The sequence below is a fragment of the Culicoides brevitarsis genome, chromosome 2 (genome assembly GCF_036172545.1).
Source record: "Culicoides brevitarsis isolate CSIRO-B50_1 chromosome 2, AGI_CSIRO_Cbre_v1, whole genome shotgun sequence".
Taxonomy (NCBI): domain Eukaryota; kingdom Metazoa; phylum Arthropoda; class Insecta; order Diptera; family Ceratopogonidae; genus Culicoides; species Culicoides brevitarsis.
The window spans coordinates 11,393,473-11,414,286 of NC_087086.1; the positions used below are offsets into that span (position 1 = coordinate 11,393,473).

General features: G+C 29.2%; 2 protein-coding genes and 2 non-coding genes across 5 annotated transcripts in view; 2 read left to right on the plus strand and 2 right to left on the minus strand.

Annotated features, from left to right (window-relative positions):
- Positions 1-20,814, minus strand: part of LOC134830964 (neuronal acetylcholine receptor subunit alpha-7-like) — a 175,448-nt gene that overhangs the window by 85,973 nt on the left and 68,661 nt on the right. The gene's annotated exons all lie outside the window — the stretch shown is intronic.
- Positions 8,521-8,593, plus strand: Trnav-aac (transfer RNA valine (anticodon AAC)). Its single transcript has one exon. It is a non-coding gene; the product is annotated as a tRNA-Val (tRNA).
- On the plus strand, positions 9,632-9,704 carry Trnav-aac (transfer RNA valine (anticodon AAC)). The gene has a single exon. It is a non-coding gene; the product is annotated as a tRNA-Val (tRNA).
- LOC134832239 (opsin-3-like) lies at positions 10,280-16,067 on the minus strand. Its single transcript, XM_063846215.1, has 9 exons — positions 16,045-16,067; positions 13,909-14,106; positions 13,661-13,827; positions 13,468-13,516; positions 12,009-12,428; positions 11,037-11,081; positions 10,856-10,927; positions 10,589-10,618; positions 10,280-10,425 (listed from the first exon to the last, which is right to left on the minus strand). The coding sequence occupies exons 1-9, from the start codon at positions 16,065-16,067 to the stop codon at positions 10,293-10,295; spliced, it is 1,137 nt and encodes a 378-aa protein (XP_063702285.1). The 3' UTR covers positions 10,280-10,292.

A 20,814-nucleotide genomic window follows, 5' to 3' on the forward strand; every position in this document is an offset into this window, starting at 1 on the left:
CAAATTCCAAAGCCCGATTAACACGTTCTGATGACATTCTAACAGGACACATAATTGCTACCTACACATAAAATTTGCAAATAAACTTTTGCTGTTCTCACTGCACTACAAACAGCTAACACAATTCTCTCACCAGTAGCAACAGGTTAAAATAAATGATACAAAAAACTTTCAACATTATCCACAAAAGCCTTGTTGATTGTTTTTCATAATGCTACACTCTTGTACGTGAGTTTAGTATTTTATAATCCTTTAGTCTACTAGCTAGCTTGTAGATCGTTATTTATCGTCCAACCGAAATAAAAAAAAAACTTAAACAATGCCATTTATAATTAAATAACCATCAGTCATACATAAAATAGCACTAAAGCACTCGTCCTGCTTTATTTTATTTCATTCGACAATGAAACGAACAAAGCGACCAAATACCGAGAAGTGTGTTAATCACTTTTTAAACAATTGTCCGATTTTATCGAATTTTGTTTCTCTATTTTCATGCCAGCCGAATTCACCGAAGAGACAGAGAACCGCATAATGTCACAACTTTTATGATGCTAACCGCACTAAAATATAAAACTCGAGTATCACTCAAAATTTATTGCGGGAGGGAGAGAAAACGAGTGAGAAAATACATGAATTGTCCAGGAAATGACAAACATTTCTCTTCATTTTATGGCTCGTGTAACTATTTTTATCTTTTTTTCCCCTTTTTTTTGTGGGTTATTGATATGCTACCGAGTGTCAGTCGGGAGCTCATTGTTTTGTCAAAGGAAGAAAAAAAAATATTGCGAGATTAGAGACAACAGATGATGATGGCGGTACGACGACAGCATGACGACGAAAGAGGAAGCTAATATCAAACAGCAAAATTCTTTAATCCATCTTATCGTTATCTCATTTAATGTATTTTTGATGACACCTTGACTGGAAGCTGTACCGCAAACATCGAGAGAGAGAGAGGATTCGATTAGTGGTGAAATCCGTGGCTATGTAATTTTACATCGTTGTCGCATAACCGAGAACCAATGATGGCAGTGGCGTGTATCAATGAAAGTAATTGAAGGGGGCACATTTTTTACGAAAAATATTAAGATCTTAAGTAAGTCTGGGTCAATGTCAATACACAAGTATCACAGGTTTTAGTCAGTTCGTTGAAAAATGATGCTTTTTTGTAAAAAACTGAATTTTTTTGAAGATTTTGTGATGGTCGAAGTTGGTTGTTGCCCCTCAATGAGTAAGCCTGAGCCTTGTCGATAAGTGACATGATAACTTTAAGAGACTTTTGACGCATTAATGAGTACATTAAAGGTTCATATTCACGGGCTGGTATAAATTCGGTATAATTTTTTTCTAATTAAAAATTTTCAATTTTTATGTTGGATTGAATTCAATCAATTCTAGACGGAATTTGATCCAACATAAAAATTGAACATTTTTAATTAGAAACATTTTATACCGAATCTATTACCAGCCCGTGAGTATGAACCCTAATCTGTTACGTGCTTAACGGTTTAACGGCAAAAAAAAATTAAATCATAGGAATCTGGGTTCAAACAGTTTTCCTAAAAAATAAAAAAAAATAATCATTATGCCCTCAACCTTCAAGAAGAAAACATCGAAAACGAAAATAGTCCAAATTAGCCTCATACAGGTAAAAAATCTTCAATTCAAAAATAAAAAGCCTTCTAAACAAATCCTAAAACTAAATTGTTGTTTGACGCTCATTAGTTCAGTTTGTTTCAACATATCGCAGATTCTGGTATGCTTATTTGAATCAGTCAGTGATCTCAATGCTTGATTTTGTACCTTTTGTAATTCATTTAAATCAGTCTCATTGTTCAAAATTAAAATGGAGGTACAGTTATCGATGTTCGACCCAACCATGGATTTGTAAAGAATCAGTTTTGTCTCTCTATATATTTTATTTCTATGCCTTATTAAAAAGCTGACCTTCTTCGCAATCTTGTTTATCACAGTGTTTAGATTTTCTTTTAAGTTCAGTTCTTCGTCAATAATAATTCCCAAATATTTAATAGTTTTTACTCGTTCAAGGATTTCATCCTGAAAATCAATTCAGTATAATAATTGTTTTGTCTACAAAAATTTGGTTTTATTATTATTAGTTTAAACTTAAATATATCCAGAGACATTTTATTACCTCCTTAGTTAAATATTATTCCTTAGGTCACTTTATTTCACTTCACTGTGTCTAAATTTTCAAATTATTTCAAACTACGCCCCTGAGCCATGGTGTGTCTTTGACTAATATTGCAACCGATACATTGGAAACAAATTTATTGGCAGGCTTTCGCTTCTCTATGTCACTAAATTACATCGTTCATATCCTGTTGATGTCACGAGCCGAGAAGTCGAGTGAAAAGTTAATGGCTTACAAGTGAATAGTATTACATGAACATGCGAATGAGATTATCGCGACAAAGCATCGCTTAAATTTAATTGAAACGCTAACAAAAAAAAAATCCTTTCGACTAACCTAATAAAATTGAATTTAAGACCAAGTCTCATCAGAAAACGATCAGCAAAATGTGGTTTTGAATCAACCGAGCATAAAATGCAACAACGGCTTACTTATTGCTACCAAGGATGATGATGCAATTTTTTAGCGTGCACCTATAACGAGGTAAAATACCTGAAAATGTGGGATTCATTAGTGATGATAACATGTGCATTACCATTGAACATGGTTCATTAAATAGCGATAAGCGTAAGAATTTGCTATTCACTTTATGGAATTCGTGCTTTTCATAAATAAGTCGAGCGAGACCATCGCTTGAGTTGCATTTTAAATTAATTTTTATTTTCTGGAATGTTATTAGGACAGGGCGACTCCATTTGGAACATTGTGGTAGCTTTCAATTACAGTTGTCATCAGCACTCCGTTCCAGATGCTATCAATTACGGCAAAACTTTCTCTTGGCATATATAGACTTACAACGAAAAATGTGCTTGGTCATTAAATGATCTCGAACATAATAAAATCTAACAACAAAACTGCATGGCAAATAAATAATTCCCATTACAGACAATCTAAACTAATTTACAGGCACAAGTAAATTTGCACTAAAATTTACTTTTATCCACATGTTGGTCTCTGGCTGTTGCTGATGTTTCGGAACTATTTTTTTGTTTTTAATAAAATAAAGACATTTTGCACACGTACCATCTTTTTTTTGTAGTGCTCTTTCTGGGTATGAGTATTGACTTTTTTCTACTCCATTTGGCACTACATATACATTCCTCTAACTTAATTTTTCGTTGAATTTTATTTTTGTGGTATGTGTTTAATATTCTAAATTGTTTCTGTTTTAAATTTGTTTTTGGCAATTTTGTTGTTGAAAACTTCGAAAAAGGACAAAAGATGCCGAAGTAAGATTTTTTTCTATTTTTTTTAAACATATTTAAATTGAAAAATATTTTTAATCTATTTTAATAAGACTTTTAAAAAATTAGAAGTAACTTTTAAAAAATTACATTAAAATTTGTAAAAAAAAATTCACAGAATATAAATTTTTTAAATTTTACCTCTAAATTTTTATTTTTTTATTTTATTTTATTTTTATTTTTTTTATTTTTTTCTTTTTTTTTTTTTTTTTTATTTTTTTTTAAATTTTTTTTTATTTTTTTTTTTTATTTTTTTTAAATTTTTTTTTTTTTTTTTTTTTTTTTTTTAAATTTTAATTTAAAACAATTTAAATAAAAAAAAAATTAACTTTATAATAACCTCAAATTTTTAAATAATTTAAAAATGTTTGAAAAAATAATATCATTAAAAAAATTTGTTTACTTCAAATTTTTACATAAAAAAAGTTACTGAAGTTGTTAAAATTTAATAAAAATTAGATTTCAAAATAATTTTTTTCCAACATTTTAAAAATTCTATTTTTTTTTTTTAATTTTGACATATTTCGGTTTTTTAGTCCATTGAAAATTATTTTTAATTTTTTTTTTAATATTTTTTTCACATAATTTGAAGTTTTTTTTGAATGTCGCTCAAATAAATTTTTTTTTGCTAATTCAAGCGATTTTTTCGCATTAAACACGACATTGCCTTCCTGTATAGCAGCTCTGTGGTTTTCGTGAATAGTTTAGAGCAGCAGCCCGCCTTTCCGTAGCAGTTTACATTCGTAAAATTACCTTATCTGTGATGCAGATGTCGTTCCGATTCTTTTTTGTAGGTCGATGTTAACACACTCCTTAACTTCACTTACTTACTTTCCAGCAGCAACGACAACGACGACGGCAAGCTGGCACATCAGACCCGATGCCGTAAACTTTTAAACGTATATTTTATTTACCTTCATTTACGTGACCTAAAGTTTTTTTTTCAGCAATTTTTCGTGTCTGTGTAAAATAATTTCGTTATGCACCCAACCCACGGGGAGTATAGAAAGTACGTAATCAGCAACATAGAAGACTCCATTGGGTATTAAACCTAGATTCAATTTTACGACCTGAATATGTCCCATTTCGGTACGTGTTTGTGTATGGTGTGCATTGGGAATTGAGGTAAAATAATTTTTTCTTCTATTTGTCATCGCACGGTGTGTATATAAATCGCAGAAAAACCATAAACTCGCACCACACAACCGTCGTAGCATGTTTCGTTGAGTAAATTGGTTTGAGGAACAACATGCAGTTTTTGTATGAGGAATGAGTGAATGCAACAACTGCATTTAACTGCCAAAGGCATGCATGTAGAAAACATTCTTGCATGCATCGCATCGCTCTTTCAAGCCATACATATTATAATAATAATGAAAATCATAAGAATTCCAGAATGCGAAAGTTTTACATTTTCTTGATGCTCGAAAAAGTTTTTTTTTGAAGAAGCAACAGCAAATTATTTTGATTTTAATTTATTTTAAAATTTTTATTTTTTTTTTTATTTTTTGAAAATAGTTGATTTAAAGACTCTAATTTGAGAATTTTCAAAATTTATTTAAATTTAAGGGCCTTTCAATTTTTCAAAAAAAAAAAATAAAAATAAAAAAAATATTAATAAAATAAAAAAAAAATAAAATAAATAAAAAAAGATAATAAAATATTTTTTAGTTAAAAATGTTTTTTATTCTATAAAATTTAAACTAAATAAATTTTAATTTATTTTAAATTTAAAAAAAAATATTATTCATAAAATTATTATTTTATTATTTTAATTTATTTTACTTTAACAAAATTAAACAATTTAAAAAAAGTTTAATATTTTCTTTTCAATTAAAAAAATAAAAAGGACACCTAAAATTTAAAGTTTTTTTGTAATTACGTGAAATTGCTGTATTGAAAAAAATTTTCAAAACTGACTTAAAAATTTGTATGTCGCAAATTTTTATAAAATGTTTAATTAAAAAAAAAATAAAATAAAAAGTAATATTTTTTTAAGATAGAGATTTTTTTAAAATAATTTTAATTTGAATTTTTTTATATTCCAATTTAATTTACAAATAAAATTATTTTTCTTTTAATTTGTAATTTTTTTGAAGCTTTTTAAAATGTATAGATATTTATCTTTAATCTTTTAAATCTATCATGTTTTCACAAAAAATGTCACTTTCCATTATACAATTTTTTCTCTTTTCCATCTTCGACAGTAATAACGAGAAAAGATGTTGCGATGATGAAAAACGAGTAGATGAAAAAACTAGGTTAATTTAATTGAAAAGAGAGCAAAAACCCTTACATGACTCGAAAGTTCATAAACTGGTATGAAAAATGAAGAAACCGAGTAACTGTTAAAGATTTTCCAAGTTGTTTAATTAAAAATTCATGAAAATTCTTGCAAAAATTAAGAAGACGTTGAAATCTCAAAAAATTAGAGCATAAAAAACTTATCTTACTCAAAAATAGTTCAAGCAGCTCTCGACATAAACACACCCACACACACACGACTGTTACTTCTGAAAGTTCATCATCAAAGGAGAAACACTTTGCTGTTTGTGCATGAGTAAAAACTTCTCATTTATTTTTATTTCTTTGAGGTTTCCTTTGAGAAACGCTTCTTTTTACATAATCTTGCACGTCAGTCACTTTACGCGTTTTAAATTAATATCAAAGCCGTTAATAACTCATTTTACGCTGCTTGTTAACTACACGGCGAAAAAAGGACTGTGCACGACACGATCTTCATTAAAAAAGGGCACCCTTTCACATTATTAACACTTTGCTTATAACAATTTTTTAACAGCATTTTTTTTTCTCTCGTCATTCACTTCACTCTCGCTCTTCTCAACATCAACAACGCGAAATCCTTCATTTGATTAATCGCATCAAATTTATTAGATGATTTCACAATTTTCCGCGCAAAAAAAATTTTCCGCTTTTGAAATCTTGTCAAATCAATTCGCGTGATATTTTTTTGTGTTGTTGTTTTGTCGCTGGTGTCACACAAATTTTTGGGCGTTGTACAAATATAAATTGTGTACTTAAAGATGATGTCGCCCAAAATGAGTGGAAATAAATTTTCTGCGTGCGGAACATAAATTGGACTCGCGTATTAGGATTTTTTAGCCGATTTAACAAAACCGGAAAGGAGAAAAATTTTAGAAACTTGACTTCTTTTATTTTTTTTTTGCTAAAATAATTAAATTTTTATTTCTAATTTTTAATATTTATTTTTATTTTTTTTTTAAATTAAATATTTAAAAATTCAAAAGACGTTAATATTTGTATTATTTTTTTTTTTTGAAAAAAATCAAATATTTATATGTTAAATTTTTTTTAACAATTTTTTTTAAGAAAAATTACTTTGGAAATTATTTATAAATAATTTTTTATATTTTTTTCTAAATTAATTCTGAAAATAAAATTTGTGAAATGGTTAAAAGAGAATTAAACATTAATTTAGTAAAATTTTAATAAAATTAAAAGAAAAATATTTTTTTTTTTTAGTAAATACTAAATTTTCTGAATGGTTAATAAATTTGAAAAATTAGAAAATAAAGAAGATATTTATTAAAAAAAATAATTAATAAAATTAAATAAAAAAAAAATAAATAAAAAACTTTAAGAGTTCAAAATTTAATATTTTAATTATTTCATTAAAAGAACTATGAAAAAATATTTTTTTTATTTTTTTTTAAATTTTTTTACTAATAAATTTAATTTTTAATTCAAACCCTGAGCAATTTAGATCTGAAAACTGCCAACATTTTTTATAAGACCACCGATTTTTTTAAAACCTAACCGAAACCGTTTTTTATTCAGAATCCTCATTCGCGCACAAATGACAATTTTGTTGATTAGGAAAAACAATCCAGATTTAGAAACGACTGAAAAAAAAAATAAACACTGATAATAGCCCTCATATTTCATAATAAATGGGCTATTTCTCATAATTAACCGCAACTTTCTACATTTATGGATCACTTGAAAGAAACACAGAGTCTTTGTTGACCTAAAAAATATTTTTTTCCTCCACGCTTCATTTGCATCTGACAATTATTTTTTTCTAATGAAGAAAATTTAATAGAAAATTCTTTAAAGGAGGCGGAGATTTAACAGATTTCACAAATCAAACTCTTAATTACTCATTGATCTGGCGACAAAATCCTTCATAAATCATGCGCCACGAAGCATTTGTTATCTTTCTAAAGCAGAACGTTAATTAGTGTCATTATCCCTTGATTTTTTGCTCTGCTCTTCATGCATATGGCAATCAAGAGCAACGAAGAGCAGCGCGCAATAGATAAATAAACGTCAGAAAGGTAAAACACGAACGAATTTATGATTAATAGTGTCGTAATTAGGAATAATGCCAAAAAACGTTCAAAGGTACATCTATTAATTATAATCTCCTCTAATGATTACACAAGTAACTGATCACGGTAATGGCATTGGAGGAACAATGGAATATTATTGATGATGATTATCGGTGTGCTGTAACAGGTTTGAGCAAAAACTAAAACTAAGCCAGACAAATTCACAGAAAATCGATCGAAATACGGGATAATAGTGCTATTTAAGGGGTTTGTGGTTATGGTAACTGCTCCCAATAAGGAGAGAAACAGAAGAAACGAATTTTCTTTGTTATCGGTATTTATCAATTGTTTCGAGCATCGAAGGTTCTTTGCCCATTTACGTTACATATTGGGATAATTTATCGTTGAGACAGCTTTATTTAAGAAGGATGGAGAACAAATTTCATTACAAATCGACAAGATGCTTTTGATGTGTGTGTGGGAGTTATTTTCCTTCTTTTTGATGTGAAATCCGATGAAAAATGAGGGAAAACGAGAAATAGAGCGCAATAACTACTGTTTAAGGAATTAGATTGATTTTAAAAGAAAACTTGGCAATTCTACGAAATTTGCCAAATGTTCGACAAATCTCTTATCTCGACGATTCATTTATTTCAATTCACGTAGCAAATTTTGATTAAATTTAATGCGAATGTGGCGTGTACTCATTTTTTGAATTTCGGCATGGACGTTGACCTTTAGTCGCTCTCAAATTAGAAAAGATGAGAGAGCAACAAAGATAATTTTGCACGTGCTAACGGTATCTGTTTCTATGGAGGAGTGGTTAACTCGTCTGTCTAACACACAGAAGATCCCCAGATCGAGACTGGGTAGAAACAATTAACTTTTTTTTGTTTTGATTATTAAGAATTTAATTAAAAAAAGTGTTTCATAAAGAAATTAAGTTAAGTTTACACGAGCTGAGATTTTCTAAAAATAGAAATGATGAAATAAAATTGTGTCGAATGTGTGAAAAATATTTTTAAAAAATCTAAAGCAAAATTTTGAATGTTGTTTATATATAAAATGTTTGAAATATAAATTTTTTAAACAAAATTTAAGGTTTAAAAATTTAAATTAATTTTTTTTTTTGAATTTTTGTATGCAAAATAATTTATAAAATTTAAATAATTTTAAAAAAATTGTATACATTTTTTAATAAAATTTATTTAAGTTTAGTTTAAGTCAAAGTTTTAAATAAAAAATTAATTAAAAAAAATTAATAATTTTTACTTTAATTTTAACTTATTTTCAAACTTGAAATTTTTTAACACTAAATTAAATTAATTTTTAAAATTTAATAAAAAAAATGTTTCAAAGCATAAATTTATTTTATTTTATTTTTTTTTTGTTTAATTTAAATAATTATTAAATAAAATAATTTAAAAAAAAATTTAAAAATATTTTTTTAATTAATAAAAAATTGTTACTAATAAAAAATTTTTAAATTTAATCAAAAATTATTTCAAAGCTTAAATTTTTTAAAGCATTTTTTAAATTAAAATTTTCATTTTAATTTAATTTAAATAAATATTTAATAAAAAAATAATTTTTAAATTAACAATTTATTTTTATCATAAATCAATTAATTATTTTTTTCAAAAGGTCGCAAATTTAAAAAAAAATATTTTGGTTAGATTTTTTTAAAATTTCCTTCCTCAAAAAGCATTTTAGTGTAATTATTTATTTTTTTTATTATTAAATAAATTTTGCTAAATAAAATGAAATTTTCCAGTGAACTACTATTACACGTTCTAATTGCTCCTTAATGGGAAGGTACTTTTAATTTTTCAATCAATTTTCATTAAATAAATAAGGGATATTGACATAAACAGGAAATGCACTCACAACGGTCTTTCCTCGTATTCACGTCATCTGTTTCTATGGAGGAGTGGTTAACTCGTCTGTCTAACACACAGAAGATCCCCAGATCGAGACTGGGTAGAAACAATTATTTTTTTTTCCTACAAAAATTTATCGTTGAAAATCAAACAAAATTCAAATAATAATTTATTCGATTTTTTTTTCTCAATTTTTTTTTCGTTATTCCTCAAACAATCAAGACAAAAAATTTGCATGAATAGTTTTGCATCATTTTATCTACTGTTGAAATTTTTTTTGCTGATTTGACAAACAAACGTCTTATCCGAAAAATGCTCTTAGCATGATTTGATGTCTTATTGAGATACGAAAAAATAAAAGAAGTAGATCAAAATCGTGCCTCTTGCGTTTAATGAGATGAAAGAAAGGGATAAAAAATTACTTTTAAGGGTTGAAGCTTTTAAATTTTATTACATTAGCAAATAAAATATTTTTCAAAACTTTTATTTAAGTTCACGTTTCATCATCAATCAGTGACTATTCTCGGGACATTTTGAAAAAGCAAACAAAGAAGTAGATAAATCATGTGAAAAGATGCTGCACGAGACGACAGGTGTGTCATTTAAAGTAAAAAATATATAATAATAAACAGTTAAAAGAGTTCATCAATTATTATTTTTTTGAAAGTGTCATTTTTTCTTCCATATGTGACACTTTCTATTCGGCATTGGGAACATCATCGGTTTTTTCCGTTTCGTCGCCAGTTACCGCAGTTATAGCAGATTTATTATCACCTTCGTCCAACTTTTCTTTGATCCCCAACCACGGTAGACGTTTTTCGAGCTCCGCTCTGCGGTCGTTCATGCAAAAAGATGATGAGGGTCGTCGTCGTTGTCGTGGCAGAAAAGGCAGACAGTCGTAGCAAAAAAAAAAAAAAAGAAAAAAGTCATTTCATTAATCAAAACATGTGTAACGTTTGAGTTTTTTTTCGCATGTGTTTATGTGAATTTTACCTGTATCTCGGGTGAGAGATAGCGTAAATCCTTTTGTTTTTGTTGTTATTGTGTCGGGTTGTATCAAAATTGAATGAAAATAGATACAAAAAAAAAATGAGTAAGACAAAAAAAAAAGGTTTGCGGTTCGCAGGTAAGCACAAGATGTGTCTTCAAGTCAAGCGTTAAAGAGAAAAGGGTAAAAAAGACGAGGATTAGAAGAAGAAACTTTGCGACGTACGGTCGACCCATAAAAAAATATGATTTGGTGGAATGTTCCCAACTCACCATGGATCCAAACACGAGACAATTTTGCAACACATCGCCGGGATCATGGTAAATAATGGTGTTAAAACTCGTCTGTGTTGTTGTTTTGCGGTCGCACAGCGATAACAATAATAATAATAATATGTAATGATAAACAAACACTGAAATGAAAATCTTGTCAAGCGAGTCGAGAATTTATTACCTATCCCCGAAGGCGCCTGTTAAAGCTACAAATGCATATGGTGTCCTGTTGTACAAAGTATTGGGGAGCGAATTGTGGAGAAACAAAAAATAATAAAAATATTTTTATCGCATTTCGATGAAAAAATTTGGTAATTTTGGTAACATTTGTCAACAGATACTAATTTTTTCAAATTTTTCCCAATGCACATTTTGAGAGTTTTAATTCAAATAATAGATCAATTTTTTAAGAGGTTGTTTTGAAAGCTTAAATTGTTGATAAAAAACTTTATATTTTGACCCGATACACATTTTTAAGTTTTAACCCAGTGCACATTCTGAATTTTAATCCCTATGCAAATTTTAAAAAAATTGACCCAGTGCAAAATGTGAATTTTTAAAGTTTTCTATTACGAAAAAATAATTTAAATTTCATCCTAATCATATCATCATAATTTTTAATGAATTTTTTTTAATTCTATTAAATTTTATCTCAGTGCATATTTTCAATTTTCACTGAAGTATTAATTTTTCTACCCAGTGCACATTCTTGCCACATTCTAATAAAATGTTAACTAAACATTCTAAATTTTAAAGTTTTTGAATTGTTTAGACTTTTAATTCTAAAATTGTAAAGATTACCTTAAAAATTGTGTACTGGGTCAAAAATTCAAAATGTGCATTGGGATGAAAATTCAAAATTTCTGCCCTGTGCACAATTCGATTTTTTATCCATAACTTTTTTGCCTTGTTTCTTGTTCAAAAAATATCTTAGATAGAATCATTTCATGAATTGAAAAAAAAAATTGACCCAATGCACATTTTGAACTTAAATATGTGCTAAAATAGTAAATGAATAACAATTATGCGAAAATTTGAAATGCGATTTTGTTGTTTTTTTCTGTATACTATATTTTCATTGGAGGCAAAAAAAATACCACTCCATAGAACTTATCCCCACAAATTATCGTAAAAAAATGTCATTACTACTCACCACGCCATCAAAAACATGAAGAAAATAGTAAAACACGCTTTGGCAATTCGTATTTCCACTGCCTTGCCTTGTTGCTCCTTGTTCACCGCCAACGACTTGACATTCATTTTCCTCGCTTGTTCCTTCAGCACGCGCTCATGTGCCCGCACTTGTCCAAACAGCTTGTAATAAAATACGGAAATTACCGCCATCGGAATACAATAGGCCCACACAAAGATGCAGGCAACAAAAACACGCGTATCCTGATTATCGGTCAAATAATCGAAGGAGCAGGTAGTCAAATAACCTTCGGGTATGTAGCGACCCCATATCTTGAAGATGGGCAACAGGGTAAATGGCAATGTCCAAAACCAGGTGAGTACGATAAAAATTGCTGCTTGACCTTTGCTTAGGCGCCCGTCTAATGGACGGGAAATGGTTCTGCGAGAGGAAAAAATTGAATATCTAGGTTAAACATTCAAGGAAGTGCAAAATGAAACAAATTAATTTTCTCTGTTCCTTTTGTCATTGTTCCCGATAAATTATTATCACTTGGATGGGTTTCTCTCCCTCTCTCTCTTTCTCTGTTTTCGTAGGTAAGTACATAAATTCCCCATGTCTCTAAGGTAATCACTTTTCATTTACTTCTCAATATAATCATAATAATTTCCCAAGCAACTAAAACTAGTTTATCTGCACTTCAAATACACTTTGTCTGATGCCTGCTTGTGTCTGTAACGGCGATAAATTGCACTGTGTGTGAATTTTTTATCGAATGAAAAATGTTTTTGTTACACCATTACTCACATAAAAATATTGTGGTTAAATTAATAATATCTGAAAATAATAATAATAATTAAAATATTTTAATTTTAGAAAATTATTTAATTTTGTAAAAAAAATTTTTTTTTATTCTTTAAAAAAAATAAAATTTAAAATTTAAAGTTTAAAAAATAATTATTTTTTAAACTTTATTTATTAATTTATTATAAAAATTAATTTTTTAAATAATTAAAATAATATTAAAAAAATAATAATTAATTAAAATTTAAGAAATTAATTAAATTGAAATTAATTTTTTGTTTTTTTTTTAAATTTAAATTTATTTTTTTTAATTTTATTTTTTTTTAATTTATGTTTTGATATTTTATAAATTATTTTGAAAATCAAAAAATAATTCAATTTAAATATTTTAAATTTAAATTTTAAGAAAAATTAATTTGAATAATTAATTTATTTTTTTTTTTTAATTTTAATTAATATTAATTTAGTTTTTAATTTATAAATTATTTAAGAAAAAATTTTCAGGTTCTTTACCTCAATATTTTTACATGAGCAAGCAGCTGTGGCACAAGCAAACAACTTCAGACAAATATTTTTCCCAAATGTCAAATCAATTTAATTCATAATAAATTCTTGCTCGTTCATCCAAGTACACAATGAGTGAGAGAAATCCTTCTAAAGTGTCATAGATTTCTACCTGTATCGGTCATAAGCGATTACGGCATTTGTTGTTGATTCTCCGATGCCTGCCGACACACAAAAAGATGCCACGCAAAAAAACGGAAAAGAAAGAAATAAGTAGAAATTTTATCGACTTTAAATCGATTTCGATTACAATAATTCATCTCAATTGCGTAGAGCGCATAGCGAAGCGAACAAAGCGACGGTACCTGATAAACTGCCAAGTGCTGCGTAAATTGTACATCCAAGATCGTAACCAAGTAGACGCTGCCTGAATGAATTGGCGATAAACATTGGCATCTCAAGCATCATTAAGAGATCAAAGATGGCCAAATTAACGATAAACATATTGGAGGCAGTACGTAATGACTTGGAACTGCGATGAGACAAATGGATTGGAAAGAAATTCGGTGAGTTATGGGGTGTTTGTGCGGGAATTTATTTTTTTTCGGCTTACGTGGAAAATATCCAAATAACCAAGCCGTTGCCGATGGTAGATGTGACCATTAAAACGAAATAAACCAACGCCAAGAGGAGATGCATGTAAAATGGAGGCGCCTCGTAGTTTTTCCAATGAGCATGGACCAAATGTTGCTCTTCGGCGGGTAAGTTCCAACCAAGAAGTTTTCCAGTTGTTGTTTCTTCTGCTCCGAAACTAATTTATTTTTATAAAAAAAAAAGTTGATTTAATATTAAGGCTAATTTTTTTTTTAAATCCAAGAAGGAAGTAATGATCAATGATAATGTTCAATATAAAAAAATGTTCAAAAATTGACTTTAAAAATTTTTCAAGAGTTCAAATTTTTATAAATCAAAAATTTAAAAATTTATTTAATTTTTAATTAAAAATTTTTAGTTTATTTTCTTAAAAATTAAAAATAAAATAGAATAAAAATTATTTTAATTTTTTTTAAATAGAAATTTAATTATTTTACATTTTTAAAACTGTTTGCAAAAGCTTTTAATTTTTTTTTAAAAATTGCTTGAATTATTTAAATTTTTATCTTAAAATGAAACTTACAAAGGAGCCACCATTGGAAATTGAAAATATGTCTGATTCTGCATCTTTTTAAAAAAATTATCACTTTCGACTCTGGAGAAACACTTTTCTCTGTCACACTTTGACACTCAATTCAACGAATATATTTCGTAACAATGAATTTCTAAAGAACAACTGGGATTTCAGGTGTCCCACTTTTTTCTCGTTAAAATAAATTTATAGAGAAATGTAAGAGGACAATATAAATCAAAAAAAATACGGAGAAAACTTTTTCTCTCGTTCTTTTATTATTTATTTGTTTATTATCTGTTTATACGAGGTCGGAACAACGTATCGCGGGACCAGACACACAAAACTCAAGCTAAATAATGAAGTGAATTAATTTTTTCAAGTTCCGGTACTTTTATAGTCGAATCGTGTGTATCGTCGTTGTTGGTAAGTACATAAAAATTTAGACCCAAAATTTTTTTATTATTTATTTTCTTGTAATTCAATTGAAGGAAGGAAGAAGAAGACGACGAAAAAAGTCTCCTCTCTTTCTTTTGTTTTTTTTTTGGCTTGTATTCTGTTGATCCAATGTGTGTATTTAAGTTTGAGCTACGTTCGTTCTATTAATTTAATTTAATTTATTGAACAACATCATTATGGTTCTTTTGGTTTCAATGTAGCCACATTTTGCAAAAAAAAAGTTTGTTTGGATCGAATTTCGATGTTTGAATAGTCTTTGTGGATCAATTTTTTTTTTGTGGAAATCATTTCAATTGACCTTCATGGTTAACTTTAATTATTTTTTTTTACTTTTAGAGTTTTCAGCTTTAAAAAATATCGGTTTTGATATTTGGATAGCCCATCAAAGGAAAAACAATTACAACAAAAAAATTACTACTTTTGATCTGAAACCTAACCAACAACCAAGAGCGATGAACATATGCTACTTTCCTTTGAACGTAAGATTCTCAGAACAATACTTGAAGTTAAGCAAAAAAAAAATGGAGGGGAGGGGGGATGGAGACGTAGATACAACTTCGACCTTGAGCATTAGCTTAAGGAACCAAAAAAAATCACAAACGTTAAAATCAAAATGATCACAAAAGATCTTCAGATCACTTAGATGCCATTCTCAAACCTAACCTCAATCATCTGATATTTACTTTAAAAAATCTTAAAATGGAAGAAGATGTACTTCAATTTTTTCTTCAGCACTCAAATACTTTACCTTCCTCAACTAACAAAAAAATTATCATTAGATCCTTAAATTCTTCATCTTCTTGTCTTTCATTTTACATTTTTTTATAAAAATTTTTTTCAACCTTAAAACTCTCACACCTGCAAAGGTACATTCATGGAAAATTCCTTTCTGCACATCGACCGCCTTACTTTACGTGCGGACAGGCATGAACGTAATGAATGTTGTATAATTAAATTAAACATTTTTTATGCTTCTCGTACGCTGTACCGAGGCACGAAGGTATACTGAATGCACCTCAACCTCATTATAGTGGCATTGTTAAGATAATAAAGTACGTTAGATTATTTGTTTAATTTTATGGAATTACGTTTACCTTCTCAAATGGCATATAATGTCTTACTTACGTTCCTCGTTGTTCCCCAAGCATGTGGGAAAAATCAAAATAATTCTACAAAGAGTGAAAATTTGAGGCAATTATTAAATCACCCGAAATTGTATATCCTGTTCTTCCTACTTTTCAAACCTTTCGCAATGAATCAACGAGACGACCCAGAGTAGAGCACACAAAAATGAAATACTTTGATTGCCCTTTGTCATGTAATACAACCTTTAGTACATCGTTACAACAACAACAACAACTACCAAATATGTCCGAAAAATTTTGAAAGGTAACAAAATCAACTCATATAAACACTCGGGAAGAGAGCAAGAGAGCGATGCCGAGCCGAGAGAAAAACGAACTTATATTATTATGAAAGATTCTGTGTTTGCATTATAATTATTTATGTTTCCGCCCGATAGAAAATTATTCCTTTAGGAAATGTTGATCTTTTCAAAATTGGATGTATATTGCGTATGAAAACGGAATTAAATTTTCTCAGGGACCAAAGTATGAGATTTAGATACGCACGAAGCGACACACATACACACGTATAGTTTAATGAAAATATTTTCTTTGATCCTTTTTGCTTGCTTTTTCACACACACACAAACACAGATAGAGGCAAGAACGTGTTGTTTTTTCATACACGCAGCTTTGATTACGGATATATGTATTTCAGCATGGAGGACCTGAATCCTGATTGTTTTACATTTTGGGACGAAATACCAACGACGACAACGAAGGTGAGACAATTTAAAAGCATTTTCTTCAAAACCCATTATTATATTCGCATTTTTTTCTCCCTCTACGATAAACAAACGACGAAATATATTAATTAAGTACCTTTTTTCCGCCTTATTGCTAAAATGCTGAGCTCATAAGACATTATGAAAGAAAACGCTTTTTCTTGTCATCGTGGCAGCACGACAAAAACCTACTTGGTCCATAATTCCATCCATTTATAAAGCCATAAGACAAAAAAAAAGAATAATAATAACAAGACACCTTTTTTTTGCACTTATGAACTGCCATGCTATGTCACGCCGGATAGAGCATCGGTTACACAAAAAATACAGCAGCAGAAAAATGACTTGGATATGGGCGGATAAAAAAGCTCAAGCTGTACCAATGTAGCACAAAGTGGCCATTGAATGTGATAAATATTATTTTACGTTTTACATTTTTTATGAAAGTCGCTTACTTTTTTTTACCTGGAAACTGGATATATTGCTGCAAAAAATAACAATTGTTGAGGAGATGAGAAAAAAACAGGACAAGGCTGAGAAGGAGGATAAACCGAAAGAAAGGTAAAGTTCAACTAAAAATACATTAAGCAAAAGTTTCGTGTTTTTTTCTCTTTTGTTTTACGCTGAACGAACGTAGTGGGTAGGAGATGTGTCATTGGAAGATGGATTAGTCTGGACATGAGACAAAGCGGTCTCAGTTGTTGTAAGTTGTTTTTGCGGTTTTTTTTATGGAAGATTTGACTTTCATAGTTTTGAAACGTTTTAGCTTTTTAATACAAAAAAAATATATTTAATGGACCCGTAGATTTCGTTCTACCGTGATAAGCTCTTTTTTATGAGTAGATAGAAATCAACAACCAAAAGTATGAAATCGGTTAAATCTCTTTTAAAGCACTTATGGAATAAAAAAATGTTGAAAAATTCATGAAAAACTAAAAAAACCTAAAGATATGCTGTGTAAAATTCATTGCATACCTCAAAAAACACGAAATTATTTTTTTGCATAAAAATCATAGTTTTCCATCTAAATTAAACAAATTTTCCATCGCAGAGCGAAGTATACAGGTTTGCTAGCATTTTCTAAATTTTTCAAATGAATCAAAAAATTGTTGGTGAATTTTACGAAAATTAACAAAAACAAGTAAGCAAAAATCCCACAAACCGAAATAACCTTACAAAATATGATGGATCGATGCCAGTACTTTTAGCATATGGAACAAACAAAAACAAGACCGCACTTCGAAACGGAACAACATCATCAATCGCTGACCCATTTATTTGTAACAACAAACAAAATCATGTTAATGAGCTACGAAGGAAACAAAATGCCCTCATTATTCAAATAAGCAAACAATAAGTAGGAATGTTCGCGTATTGGCAGCAACCACACAAACGAAAATCAAATAAAATTCAAACAAACAGAAATTGCGAAAATTCATCAAAATTTTAAAAGATTTTATTAGCTAAACCAATAGACGGTAGCAGTGGCAGTATCAATAACAAGTTCAATATCGAACGAGGACTGTTTTTGCACAAACACTGTGGAACATAAAACAAAATTGAGTTGCCATTTATACATTCATTAGTAACAACAACATGGCTTTCTATAGCACTATGCGAACGAAATCATCATCCCCGGGTTTATATTTTAGTTTAGCACAGACACAAACGGAAAATACCATGAGAGAACTAACCGATGTTGTTTGTTGAACCTCAATCGTAAATTATCTAAATTCAATTACACCTAAAATTAAATGTGAACAGCTGGAATTTTATTCGTGTGTTTGTACATTTTATTGTTGCTGGTTCCATATTTACTAACGAAGCGGGATTAAATCCACTCCAACTCCACAATTTTAACCCAAAACACAAAAGAACGGAATACTGAATCATCCCGGAGATTCATATCAATATGCGAGAGAGCGAGAGATACATGTGCACTGCTCTCATAAAACAGCTGGCTACATACGGAACTTTATTATTACACTCCTGATGCCTCGAGGATGGCGTGTCCTATAAACACTGTATTACGTTGATGTTTTTACGATTATTGCAATGAACAAACACACATAATCCCACGAACGATATACTAATCATCATAAATTGAAATTTATTTAATGTTCAGCGATTTTGTTTTTTGTTGGATTTATGTGCGCTCTGGTAAGTCTTTAACGTATTTCTTTTTTTTTCGTTCCCGAAAATGGATGCATTTAACCTAGTTCGTTTTTTCAGGGATTTGTGTGCGGAAAATTTACAAAGGAGGAAGACAAAATTGAATTTTATATCACTTATCGCAGCATATTTTATTCAATCGAGTGTCTTGGAAAAAGAAAAAAAATGAAATGCATGATTTGAATAACTAAATAATATTTTTGTATGAACATTGTTGCTGTGCAATATAGGTACCAACACGCAGAAAAAAAGTTTAGTACTTTACGTTACTTAACATTTTTAAACTTTTAAAATTTTACTTAATCTTTTTTTAATCTTTTGCTTTTTCGTTTTTATTTATAAAATAAATTTTAAAGTAACTTTAAAGTAAGTTGTCATATAAAATTAATTAACCATAAGTTAAATTTAATTAAATTAATTTAATTTTAGTAAATTAAGGGTTTATGGAGAAATAGATACAATTTCGAAGTAGGTCGAGAGAATGGAGAACCGAACATAGTGGCACAATTGAAAGTCAACAGACTACGAAAGACCTAAATTACCGGCGAATGGACTCAGATCGAGCCTCAGCAACACTGTTCCGAAGAGATCTTGAAATACGCTGAGATGTTACGCGACCCAAAGCAAGATGGATCGATTGCGTCTAACAACCAACTCTTTAAAAAATTCAGGAAACATTCACTAAATTTTTTCTCTGCGTGAAATTATCGACAAAGACAAGATTTTTAACGTTGCCATAACTTGCATGATAAAGTCTCATCGTCGTCGTCGCTATCGTTTGAGATGAGACAAAGGAAATGATATTTTACGGCTCTTATAATAATAATGCAAAAGCTTGCTAATACATAGTAGCACCATCAGACATGCCGAAGGTAAAACATGCAAGAGTTTTTTTTTCATTCTCAAAATCAATTTATACATCCAGGTAACTCTCTTGAATTCGCTTGAATGGAAAAAGCAGACGAACCAATTTCAACAATATAACAGTTATGATGTTCCAAACGCTACTCATTTTTTTTTCTTGTTGGTACAAAGAGACACAAAGTATATATATGCGAAAATGTTTAATGTCTGTCTGAATACGTTGCCAGACTGGGAAATATTAGATATTCCTATAGTGCCTTCAATATTTTATTTAAAGATAGTTGCAGGCGATAGCGTGTGGATGCGACGCATAACGACCATATAACATTGTATAAATTGCGTCCTGCTGTTTTTCGGAGTGAACCAACGGTCACATAACCTTTGATTATAATAGGTTTGGATGAATATGAAATGATGATTTGCTTTTGTGATGTCAAGGCAAGTAATTTTTGCAAGAGACGAGATCCTGTTCACTGATTTGAGGGACAGTTCTTACGCAAACAAAGCTCGTTAGTAGCTGAAGGCGGTTTGATGTCTAGTACTTTGGCCATTGTTCACTGTCTCTTTTATTGTCGAATTTTAAAACAAGTTGTTAAAGCTGAAAACATACGAAGAACTAAACCGCGTTTGAAATTACATCTTTCAAATGCATTTAAAATTTGTAACGAGTTAACTTAAGTTGTGTTTCATGAATCATTATGTGGTTTATTATAAAGAAAATGTTTGAGCCGTCAGAGGGTTTATGAGCCGGAAAATTTGAAAAACTATGTGAAAACTCATAGAAAATCGCAAATTTCGATTGAAGTGTGAATTGCATACTTTTGGGTGTTAAAATCAAGTTTTAAAAAATTTTTTATATTTTCAACTTTACTCGGAATGACAATAAACGAAGTTTTTTTCCTCATGAAACTCACAAACGAAAAAAAAAATATTCAAACTAACAAAAGAAAATAATTCTTAAAAGAACTCCTGAAACCTTTGATGTCAATGAAATACAAGAGAAAAGTAAA